At 40.5% G+C, this 12,432-nt stretch overlaps 1 protein-coding gene across 2 annotated transcripts; it reads right to left on the minus strand.

The window, feature by feature from the left end:
- Positions 1 to 916: 916 nt before the first annotated feature.
- TMEM14C (transmembrane protein 14C) lies at positions 917 to 7,575 on the minus strand. 2 transcript variants are annotated; one of them, XM_069103498.1, is made up of 6 exons: positions 7,421 to 7,568; positions 6,293 to 6,390; positions 5,664 to 5,740; positions 4,111 to 4,212; positions 2,476 to 2,563; positions 917 to 1,434 (listed from the first exon to the last, which is right to left on the minus strand). In XM_069103498.1, the coding sequence occupies exons 3-6, from the start codon at positions 5,737 to 5,739 to the stop codon at positions 1,377 to 1,379; spliced, it is 324 nt and encodes a 107-aa protein (XP_068959599.1). In that variant the 5' UTR covers position 5,740; positions 6,293 to 6,390; positions 7,421 to 7,568; the 3' UTR covers positions 917 to 1,376. The 2 variants fall into 2 exon arrangements, with proteins under 2 accessions (XP_068959599.1, XP_068959598.1); XM_069103497.1 differs by lacking the exon at positions 6,293 to 6,390 and having other exon boundaries at positions 7,421 to 7,575.
- Positions 7,576 to 12,432: the final 4,857 nt, after the last annotated feature.

Genomic DNA, 12,432 nt, shown 5'->3' on the forward strand with positions numbered 1-12,432 from the left:
TGAGGGGCAATAAATTAAGCAGCTCCAAATCTGCTTGAGGGTCTTGAGCAAAGTGGTGCAATCAAATCCAGATGCAAACCCACTTGAAGCAACTTGGATCTCTCTAAATTTAAGGCCTAAACACAGTAGAAATATCCAATAAAGTGAAATGAGTTAACCTGGAATACATCCACAATATGTGAATACAGTTTAAGTACCACAGAGTGAGTCAGTGACAAGGCTAGAAATCAAGACCAGACTTCCTGCCTTCATGGCAATGGACCATGTTGCTTATAGTTCCAAAAATAAATGTGTGTTTCAAATCCTGAGAAACCAAGTAAATATCTTTAAATTTTTCCAAAGTTTTGAATATAAAATAGAAATAAAGGTGGTCATTGCCCACTAAGGGTGTGTCTGACAGCTCTGCTTCAGACCTATCAGTTCCTCAAGCTTTCTGGTCATTGGACTGGCAGACGGACAAATTTCAAATCCTGCAATCAACTACCAGCCATGCACTGGATAGTTCTCAGGATCACCTTGTGAAGATAAGTAATACCTAGAACCCTTACCATAACATAGCCTGCTAGAGCACAGAACTGGTGCTAATGTGGGTGTCTTCGTTCCCTTACAAAGAGTTTCATTGGGTTAAATTTCTCAAGCTGCAGTCACAGACCTATGCCACAGATGCCCAAGCCCATGTTCTTTCAAGGTTCCACATAACTGAAACCCCATTTGTAATATAGTTTTCAGTGTCTTTCTGCACACACTCAAATGAGAAATTTCTCTTTCTTCCAAGCCTTGAGAAAGTTCCCCTGCTTGCTTCTTAGCTCACAAGATAGCTTAGTATATACCATTACAGCATAACTTCAAATAAGTTGTAAGGAAGAATTATTTGGCAGATGATCAGGAAAGAAACCACTCAATTGCAGATGGGAGGTATCAGAATAACATTTCATAAACTATTTTAATTGATTATCTGAGACAAGCGTGTATATGTGGGGACAACCAAACGTGATGGAAATACAAATTCTTTATCTTCTTTTCACAATGTGGCTCTTTGTGATATAGCAGACAACTCCTGCAACCAGTACAAAATATTTCAGTTGTCACAAGATGCTGAAACCCCATCTCTGACACCTCTGGAGACAACCTGAAGACTGGACCAAACTGTAATAATGGCAGCCCGCTATAAGATGGGATTGCTGCCTACAAAGAGATTCAATAATTGATGGGTTACAAAGTTCAGTGCTTCTTTGGTAAAAAAAAAAAAAAATCTCCAAAAATATCAGGATATGTACAAATGCCCAGGTCCTCGGCTCATTTCCCATAATATACTCAAGTGCTGGGAGTTTTCAAAATTTCCTAATCTCCTATCAACCTTGACTCAGATTTATGAGTTATGCTTGTCGAGGTTTATCCAACATCTTTAGCCCGAGTCTTCCAACCATTAGGAGACTATTAAAAAGAAACACAAAACAACAACAAAAAGTTAAACAGACATGCCTTGTCTATTTTATGGAACTTGTTAACTTCTTCCTGATACCAGTATCTAGCTGCATTTTCAATCCACCCTTAGAACAACATTGTATAATAGTAGATAGTGTTAATGTTTTAGACTTGCAGTCTAAATAGTAAAATGTGACTTGAAACCCCTTCCTCTATCTCCCCTCAGAGATCAGACTCATGTCAGGCCTTCTTTTAACTGTCAAAATGAAAATTTCTGCACAACAAAAATATCCTCTTGCCAATTAATTTCAAGCAAAACAACATGGAAACATTTCAGTTTAGGAGTGAGGCTGATGACTTTGCACAGCTCTGCCTCAATTAAATCCAATTCACTTGCAAGTCGAGACACCACCCTCCTGATGTTATTGGTCCCCCTTGAGAACCAAGTACTGACAAGAACAAATAACCTTCTACCAAGGTTTGCCTTGGAAACATCTACTAGTGCAGAGAATCCATTTATTCAAGAGGGCACCTGGCTGACCCAGGTGTTAACAAAAGCTAGTTTCTGATTGGGTCTTCAAAGGAAAACTGAAGCCAACCTGTTAGTGTGTTTCAGGCTGGCTGATCACATGATCATTAGGATCTGTAGAGGTCCTACAAATAACTGGCCTTGACGAAGAAGAGGAGTGGGAAGAGAATGGTCAGGGACCCTGCTGCAAGCCATTTCAACTAAGTTTGCTTGGTCACCTAGGGTGCCTCCTTAGCTATGATGTAATCTTCCATTTCCTGCTTCAGGCTTTTCCTTCCATTATAGAAGGTAGGTTTATAACCATATCTTTAAATTACCACTTAGAACTACACCTGCGTTAGAGGGCTTGTCATTAGGTGCAGGTGTACGAAGTTAACACAAATAGTTCACAACAACCTTTCTTTGCTCTACTGAAATAAATGAATCAGTAAACTTAAAAATTATCTTAGGCAACAAATAAATGGCTGCCACAGATCATCTCTACTTAAACTAAAAGAAAAAGAAGCACTTTTTAACGATACCTGGCACCGGCAATTAAGCCTGCTGGCATGAATTTTCCAGAGTTGTAGAATCTCATTCCCATGATTCCAGTCAGAGTTCCACATGCAGCTGATGGAAAGTGTGAGAAGAATGGTCAAAATAAATTACCAGTATATGCTTGAATGGCAGCTAAATGGCAGTAGAGAGAATGCCAGGCCTGAAGTCAGGAAGGCTCATTTTCCTGAGTTTAAATCTGACCTCAGACTCTGACTAGCTGTGTGACCCTGGACAAGTCACTTAACCCTGTTTGCCTCAGTTTCCTCATCTATAAAATGAGCTGGAGAAGAAAATGACAAACCACTCCAGTATCTTTGCCAGGAAAATCCCAAATGGGTCACAATGAGGTGGACATGGCTCAACAACAATATATGTTTGGGAATGAATGAAACAGAGGTTGAAATCCTACCAGTCCTTTAAGGGCCACCTCATCCACAGCCTTCTCTGATCAAGGCAGCCATGAGTGCCCTCTCCTGTCACTGAATTTTCAGAGAGCTTATCTGTACCACACACAGAACACTTAGGGACATACTGCACATTTAATTGGTTTTGCATCCCCCCTTTATCAATGTTGAAGCTAATAGGACTGAGTACGACGTTCACTGTCCTCAGCGATTTTACACAGTAATTTCAATAAGAAAACCCAAAACATGACCATGCAAATATACACAATAGTAAATTATGCTCTATATTTAATTTTTTTCTGAATATGAACAGAGGTAAAAACAATTGGAACTTTTTTTTCCATTCTGGATCTATGGCTTCATCACCACAGGGAATGACCAGTAGGGAAACTTTATACTGCTGTAGATCACACCTACTCTTAGGGCTGCCCAGGTACACAGAGGCTAAGTGATTTGAGCTGAGTCACAAACTAGTCAGAGAAAGGACTTGAATCCATGTCTTCCTTACTCTAAGGTCAGTTCTCTGCCTCCTACAACATACTGCCTCTCAAACAACAGGAAAAGTGTCTATAAATACAGTCGACTCACCACATCCCACTCCATCAATACCCTGAAGCTAGCTAGCACTGCCTATTTCCCATTTAGTAGATCATAAAGAATACTTACTGTAATGGGAATGCAAATTTGGAAGATCTTCCCTGCCCCTAGGCTAAAGTGCACCAGAAGCCTGGGATGGGAGGCTTGTTTTTCAGTAAATACTTCTTGATTGGCCAGTGAGTCAATAAGGTTGTTACATTTTCTGAGCCAGGAGAAGGCTATATAAGCCCTGATGTGTAGCTTTGTTTTGGGACTCACTTTGAAAAGTGTTCTGTGATTTGATCTGAATTCTGGGAAGCCATTGTTGAGAGTCCCCCGGCTTTGAAAAACCCAGATGTGGAAACCCAGATGTTGACTGGGTATGGATGTAATGGTTGGACAGTTTGGAAAGCTGTCTACTTGATCTGTTAATGTCTTGATAATTCTGTCTGTATATTTTGAAGTTTGGGGTGCTGACCTTTTTCCCCTGAACAAGGTAAACGATATATGTCTGACTGATTAAAGTAAGCTTGCTTGTTAACCCATTTTGAGTTGCTTTCCTTTAACAAAGCAGATCCAAGAACCTGTATGGGCAGCAAACCCTGAGGACACGCTTGGGGTGCTTGCTGCTACACTTACCTAGGGAAACCCAAATGTTCTTGGGATCCTGAGATACCTGATAAGCTCCCAGACCTGCCAGACCACCAAAGAGAAGACCAGCAGCCAGGGATGGGACACTTCCTAGAACAAAGCAGATCCAAGTTAGCTATTTCACTCTGGGTCACAGGTGACCTGCCCTTGACAAAATGACATCTATTACAATGAGAAATATAAAAAAAAAAAAAAAGAACTTTGGTCCAACCAGTTTACTGGGGAAGGAGAAGAAAGGGAGGGGAGAAAGGGTAAAGAGGAAGAAATAAAGTGATTAGAACTGGAAAGGGAAGAGGGGAAGAGGGTAGGAGGGAAGGAAAGGAAATAGGGGAGGAAGGGAAAGGAAGGAAGGGAAGGAAGGAAAAGAAGAGAAGGGAGGAAAAAATACTATATAGAATAGCTCCCAAGAAAACAGAATCTCCAATGAACTCTCTCAACGTCTAAATTGCACTATTTATACAAGTAAGGAGGAAAACAACTGGGAGCCTGGGTAGGGGGTGGAATGCTTGTCTTGGAGTCAGGAAGACCATGGTTCAAATTCCACCTTAATACACTTACCACCTATGTGACCTTGAGTAAGTCACATAATAGCTCTCTTCCTCACCTGTAAAATGTGGAAGTTGACCTCAAGGATATTTCAAGTCCCTTTCAAGTTCTAAATTTATAAGCCTATGATAAACAAGCTTACAAGGATGAAAATTTGAGGAGAGAGAAGTGTGTGCTACAAAGTTCACTTTACTGAGGTGTGCAAGGGTCCTAGCAGAATACCCTTCTTTGAGGACTTGTGGCAAGGTCCTTTCTGGCTTTATGAGTCTGGCATGATAACTACGGGGCAATCACATGTCTTGGCCCTGTGTCTCAACTATTTGTATAAAGATGACACTGAAAATTGCAAAATCAGAAGCAAGCTATTTTATTGGCGCATAACCTTTAAAAAAAAACAAAATGAAACAGTGAGCTGTATCTATGTAACTGCTACAGTGAAAAAAAAACATTAGACTTGGAGTCAGGAAGCCAAGTGTAAATTCTGGCTTGGCTACCTTCTGTAACTTGTGTGAACTCCAGTAAGTCAGGATCATCTCTCTGGGCCTCAGTTCCCTCATCTGTAAAATGAAGGGTCTGGACTAAATGACATCTCAGCTGCCATCCATCTCTACCTCAGATCCTGGGTCACAGGCCTACAATCAGCCCCATCTCTCTTAAGCCACCCATGTGGTTTAAGGGAAGCTATAACCAAAACAAAATTATCCTTTCATATAATTCATCACTCACTGGTCCTTCAAAATGGCCAGTCACTAACGACAATCAATTATGAAAAATTTAGCTACTCTAATCAATACAGTGATCCAAGACACTTCCAAAGGAGCCATAATGAAAAATTCACATGTCTGATATCTTACTGCTTGCCTTCTCAAAGGATGGGGGAGGGGTTAGCGAAAGGGAGAGAATTTGGAATTCAAGATGTCAAAATAAATTAATGCTAAAAATAAAATGGTCAGTCACCAGTTAAAAAAACAAGGTTTGTAAGAATCAGAGCATACCTGCTTTTGCATAGCCAATAATTCCACCAGAAGCAACCAATGCTGCATAGCCAAAGCCAATCCAGTCCAGAGCCATCCTGAAAACAGAAAAATAGGAATTCACTGGCAGTAATTAATAAATCTTTAAAAAATAAATTGTCAGCTAATTGACAAGCACTTATTTATTATGTCCCAGAAGCTTTGCTAGGCACTAATGATACAAAGACAAAAGTGAACCAGTCCTGGCCTTCAACTGTGAAGGCAGTTTAAACATCCTTCACTGCTCAGAAAAGTACTACCACTAACTGCAGGATCTGGATACTAGTAGGGTTTCTGCCAATATATTCCTCTAGCTGATGCATGGGAAGTCCCAACATCTTGGGGTTCTGGACATTTATAAAATGGAGGCGTTTGGATTAGAAAATCTCTCAGATCTTGTAGATTCTAAAAGGAACCTAACCTTTACCTGGCCTAGAAGACAGCACAGGCAGCAGGACCAACTTCCTTCCTAGCTCAGGCTGGATGTTCAGCTATAGCCTACCACTATAGGGGTCTGACAGATATGCTAATGTTTCACCCATACAGAGCTGTTGCCTATTGAAAACTGGGCTAAACATAAGTATAGGCTCTGCACCAGCAAGCAGCTTTACCTTCTGTTAAGACGAAACCCAAACTCTGAAGGGAAAGCCTCCAATCTCCTTTGCCCTTGACTTTAAAAAGTCCTGGGTTTGTACTTCTGGGGTCCCTTCTTTTAAAAAAAAAAATAGTGAATGTAAGATACATTTATTTCCGTTTTAAAGATAAAAGTAAAACTCGAAAGGGCAGGGGTCCTGACTTATTTCTCTTCCATCTCTCAGCACCTAGCAACACAAGCATCGAACAGAGACCAATATTTTCTAGTTTTCTTGATTGCATGCATAGGAAACTCCCTCCACCAAAAGATCACAACTCCTACATACCTTAAGAGATGATTTACTAGGCTTCTAAGGTTAAAAAAAAAGGAAAGAAAAAAAAAAGGAATCCCTTGAAGGCCAAGCCTCTTGGCTCATTCAGTCCTCAGGCTCAAAGCACTTCCACTTTGTTAGGACTGAGCTTGTGTTCTGGCCCTGGCATTTAGCCTAAGAAAGCTGTCACTGTCCTAACGCGATTAAACTTCCAAACTCAACTTTGGAGGAATCCTCCCTACATAATAAGCTCCGGCTTAGGATATAACTGCTGAATATAAGGTCATTTTAATTAGAGGTTAGCCACATGGCTCCTTTTTATTTTTATTTTTTAAATTGCACTCTGGAGTAGGAGGAATGAAACGTTGGAGAGAGTCAACTTCTCTTCCAGCTCTGCAAAATAAAAATGTCTCTGCATAGGCTCCTATAGGAGCTTTCAGCAAATTTTTTTTTAAATTTTAGCTAATGAGGCTAGAATCCACTTGCAGCAGCGCAGCCCCTACTCTCCTTATTCTGTATTTAGCTAATGAGGCCAGAATTCTGCTTGCTGAATTACCGCTGCAGGGGCCTTCAAACAGTGAAATGTGGGAGTATTGCACAATCCTTTGTGCAATAAAGACTTTCATTTCTGACGCTGGGAACGAAGTGACTCACGACTCTGCGACGGCTTAGGGGGTCTGGCACAGGATTCACAATACGATTTACGACATGCAAGGAAAACAAAACCAGACAAACCAACACAACCCCGAGCCACTTAACAACTTCCTCAAATGCACTTAAATCCCTTTAAAAGGAGCCGTGCAGGGAAGCCAACACCTGAGTCCAGGCACCAACCTGAGCAGGGCGTGCTGGAGAGAGAGGCGCGCGTGGAGCTGAAGGTTCTTCGCCGGGAACGTTCGGCCGCTCACCGTTCCACCGTAATAGAACACTGCCGGGGAAGAACGAATGGGCGTTGCCGAAAGAGCCTTCCTTTAAAAAAAAAAAAAAAGCGGCCAATCGCCAGCTCCCGGCCTGGCGTTTCAGAGCTAGGGAGCTGTTTCGGGTCCCAAAACCCGGCTCCAGGGAGGGCCAGAGGTTTCCAGCCGTCATGAAGACCCCGAGACATTGAAAAGAGGAAGAAAAAGAGTTTACAATAAAGCTTGTGCCCACAGGCTCCCGCTGGTGGAAGAGAATAGGGGGAAATTGGGTAGCCACGGGCTGAAAAAATGTTTACACCCGACCCTCCCCCCACCCAGCTGTTCATTAAAATTCACTGGGCGCGGTCTAGCTAATAAGGGGTAATTGTTTTGCATGACTATATATACTTATAACGGGTTTTGTTTTTCGTGCTTTTTAAGAGAGTGAGGGAGAGAATTAGGAATTGAATATAAAATTGAATTTTTTAAAAAAGGAAGCTTAAGGGAGATAAATGATGCAATGGCATGGAATTCCTAAAATGATTAATGGAGCATAAAGTAGTTTAATTCGTTCCTACCACTGAGTCAAACTCCCCTCCTTTTAGGTCCAGGGAAGAAAAGTAGATAGTAGGAAGTAAGAAAATAGAGGTCATTCGAATATACATCCTCTCATCTCAAAATGTAGTACATAAAGATTCAGGTCTGTGGTATGATAAATATGACCTAAATCTAATAGGCAATTGTGCGCCACCAATTGATTTGTGATTTTTTTTTAAATAGCTATAACAAAAAATAATGAATAATTTTAAAATGACACCTAAGACATTGAGCTGGTCATATTCTGCAACGTAATTGGAGGCAGCAGTCTTGGATTTAATCCTGCTTTTGCCACTTAATAGCTTGCAGGACCTTGGATTATGGACTAGTTGCTAACATTTTCTGAGGTTAAATTCCATCTTTGTAAAAGGGGAAAAATAATACCTACACTACCTACTTCTTGGGTTGTCGAAGGGATAAAATGAGAAAACATAGGCAAAAGGATTTGCAAACCATAAATAAATAGTAACTATGGCAACTCTATACTTTAAAGTTTCAAAATAACTTTTAAAACCGTTTTTATCCCCCTCTTCACATACAGCACCAAATAAAAGCTTTTCTATTTCCTTTCTGTTGATCCAAAAGAAAATTACCCAGGTGCTCACTTTTCTTTGTCTTTTAGCTGCATTCACACCTGGAGACTATGTAGTTTGCTGGCCCTTCAAGCTGTGAATTATTTAGCTGAACCACTCAATAAGTCTGTTGGGCGTCACCAAGATTGCATAAGAGGCTGTTGGGTATGGAGTCAGCAGATCTTCAGTCATTATTATCTCATCACTTGTCTTCTTCATAGTTACAGCTCAAGGGTGATACCAGAAAGGTTTCAAGGGAAGCTGTTGGGTTGTTTGTAGGTTTTTTTTTTTTTGAGAGTGCTAAAAGAAGATAATACTAGTTTCTAAAAGGGAGCAGAATTTCACTTAGCTAATTATAATATTTTCCAATGTAAGAACTCTTTTCAATCATAAAAATGTGAGAGTTGGCCTGGACATGAGACATCATCCTATCCAACCTCACTTAGAAGAAGTGTAACCTGAGAAACAAAGATATTAAGTGTTTTGTCTAAGGTCTCACATATTTTTTAATTTGGTCATCAGAATTATAGTATTTATAGTTCAATGGAACCTTAGAAATCATCTGCTCTAGCCTCTACATTTTACAAAAAAGAAAATTCAGGCCCATATAGATTAAATGCCTTCTCCAAGGTCCTTTGTGCAGTAAATCACATGACTGAAATGTTAACCCAGGTCCTCTGCTTATAAATCTGGGTTTTTCCCCCTATAACATTCTTTTGTTTGTTAAATTTCTGTAAGCCCAGAGGCAAAACAAAAAAATCAGGCTGTGGCAAGAGTTTTAAGAACAACTCATAATTCAAATCATGCAACTTAGGATCTATGATCAGGAGGAAAAAGAATTAGACTTTCTCTGCTTGGCTCTGAGACAGAGGACAGAATTAGGAGCACTGGGTGGACATTGTATAGAAGCAGCTTTTGACTTAATTTAAGGAAAATTTTCCTAACAGAGTTATCCAAAAGCAGACGGACTAGGCTCTCAAAATGAATCCAAGGGATTTATGTAAAGACTGGACGATCATTTGTCATAAATGATGTAAAAGGGATTCTTGTTCAGATAGGGCTTATGGCTTCTGAGGTCCCTTCCAGCTCTGAAATTCTGTAATTTTATGTCAAATATCGAATAAACATGTAGGTGACATGTGGTATTTGATGCCCAATTTTTAATATATTCCTTTTGCACCCATTTGAAAAGGTTCTGTGGGTTGTGCTCTCATATCCATACGAAACCAAGTGAAGTAGCATCATAAGTAGCAGCATAAATAATGCTAAAATTATTTTTATTTGGTTTTCAAATTAATTTTAAGGTTTTGCTTGAGAGTTACCTTTTTTAATGTACTTTTCCTTAAAGCTCCCTTATGTCCTTTAAGTACATGCTGGTGGGGGAAAAGGTTAGAGTCATGAAGAGTATGTGATATATTAGGGAGAAGCTGCCCTGTGACGAGAACACTAAATGGATGAGGTATTGTTTTTGTTTAATGCCTTTCCGCTACTACATCCTTTTAGTTATCTAAACAGAAATCAGACTGCAGCAAGAAGTTTAAGAGCGATTTATAATACAAATCATGCAATTTATAAACCACATGTTTCCTAAACTCAAATTAATTCTCAAAGGTAGGGCAGACATTCAATAAATATTTATTGTTGTTGCTTGGAAGGGACAGTGTGAGTTCCAAGCGCCTCTTGTCTCATGGGAAATCAAGAGCTGCCTCCGGGCCTCTTGGTTCAGAGGCCACTCCGAGGCCGTGGGAGATAAGGAGGTGGTGAGGGCCACAGCCCAGTTGCTGGCTCACAAGGACATCTCTCACAAGACCGCTCGCTTGATGAGCAGCAGCTGGGATGGCTGGTTGGGGGGTGGGGGGGGAGGCCCTCCATTGGTTCACATTCCCCAGGCACGAGGAATTCATGCCTGAATTGAGCTCTATATAAGAAGCCAGCTTTCTTCTCCAGGCAGCTACCTGTGCCTCCCCCCCCCCTTCTTCTCAGAATAAACTATAAGTTGTCTCTTTCTCCCTCGCCTCTGGTCTCCTCAGTCCCTCCTGAGAATACAACGTAAGGCTGGCCCTAAGGTTGGGAAAGGTAGGGGCTACTTACAGCTGCTATTTAGTCATTCTCATTTGTGTCTAACTCTTTGTGACCCCCATCTGGGGTTTTCTTGACTAAGATAGTGCAGCAGTTTGCCATTTCCTTCTCCAACTCATTTTACAGATGAAGAAACTGGGTTAAGTGACTTGCTTAGGGTCACACAGCTAGTAGGTGTCTGAGGCTGGGTTTGAACTCAGGAAAATAAGTCTTCCTGACTAGGTCCAACACTCTCTGCTGTGCTATGTATCTGCAAATATATGAGTGCCTACTATATGCTAGGTATTAGGTTAGGTATAGAATGTAGAAATAAAGAGTAAGAATAAACACTTGTTCTCTAGGAGGTTACAGCCTAGTACATGAAAACTATAATACAAGGTAGAATGTGAAAATGCAATGAGATGGACAACATCCTCTGGGAGGTGAGAGAAAACATTCAAATTAAGGAATTATCAAGGACATGGATTTGATCTGAGCCTTGCAGGATAAGGAGGAATTAGGTGAAATGTGTAAATCTCATAACCAGAAAGAAGATAGAATAGCTGGTGTTTTTTGTTTTTTCTCAAACTCCTCCAACCTCAAAACTTCAAAAGAATGGAATTATCTGTAAGAGAGCCACATCTGTAAAAAGCTTTAAAGAAGATGAACATCTTATGAGTTAAAAGCTAGGAACTAATACTTAGACTACTCATTCAACCTCCCTGCTTCCCAACGAATCTCATACTCCCACCAGGGACTCTTCCCAAATTCCTCTAAACTAAAATAAGTAGCAGAACCAATTCTGCCTAACCTTTCAAAGAAAAGGGACAGAGAATGGAAGGGGGGAGGTTCAGGAAGACTTGGGCAGAGTGGAGAAAGCACAGTTCCCAGAGGTATAGGTTAGAGGGGAATGAGTGTGAAGCCTGAGGGAAAGGGCCTGGAAATCTACCTGGGGTCAGCCCTAGTACCACAAAGGTTACTCAGGCAGGGAACCTTGTCCCAGATGATCCCCAAGCAAGAGAATGTTGAAACCACCCAGCAGGCTGTCCTAGGGTGTCGTTAGAGCAATGGAAGAGGGAGGGCCCAGAAAGTGAAGAGGATTCCCCAAGGTGAGTGATGGAGAATACAAAAAGAAATGCAGAAAGACCAAAAGATCATATGGATTGCCCATAATCACATAGCTAAAATGTGCTGAAGAGAAACAGCCTGAATATAAATCTATCTCATGAGCAGAGAAATCAACATAGGGTCATGAAAAAAATATGAAGAACAACACTTCTAAATAAAACCAGTATACATTGAACAAGTATTATTACAATAACATTTATATGGTACTTTAAGGTTTGCAAATGGCTTCACAAATATTTTATCCTTACAACAAGAGGTAGGGGCTATTATTAACACCCTCATTTTGTAGCTGAGGAAACTGAAGCAGACAAAAGTTAAATAACTTGCCCAGGGTCACAAGTCTTTTAAATACCTGAGGTCAGTTTTGAACTTAATCTTCTTGTGTCCAGTTTCAGCATCTGTTCACTGAAAATGAATCAATATAATCTAATAACAGAATCCTGGAGACTTCTAAGAGATCACAGAAAAATAGCAAGATACTTCTGAAGGGTTTTTTAAAAACTAAAATGGGTGGAGCTAAGGGAGAAGTACATTCTAACTTGAGAGAATATGACTAAAGGAAGGCACAAAAGTGAAAGTATATAGGGTATATTTG

Source organism: Petaurus breviceps, unplaced genomic scaffold, assembly GCF_028583685.1.
Source record: "Petaurus breviceps papuanus isolate PSGF00001 unplaced genomic scaffold, PetGlider_PUasm1.0 582, whole genome shotgun sequence".
Classification (NCBI taxonomy): domain Eukaryota; kingdom Metazoa; phylum Chordata; class Mammalia; order Diprotodontia; family Petauridae; genus Petaurus; species Petaurus breviceps.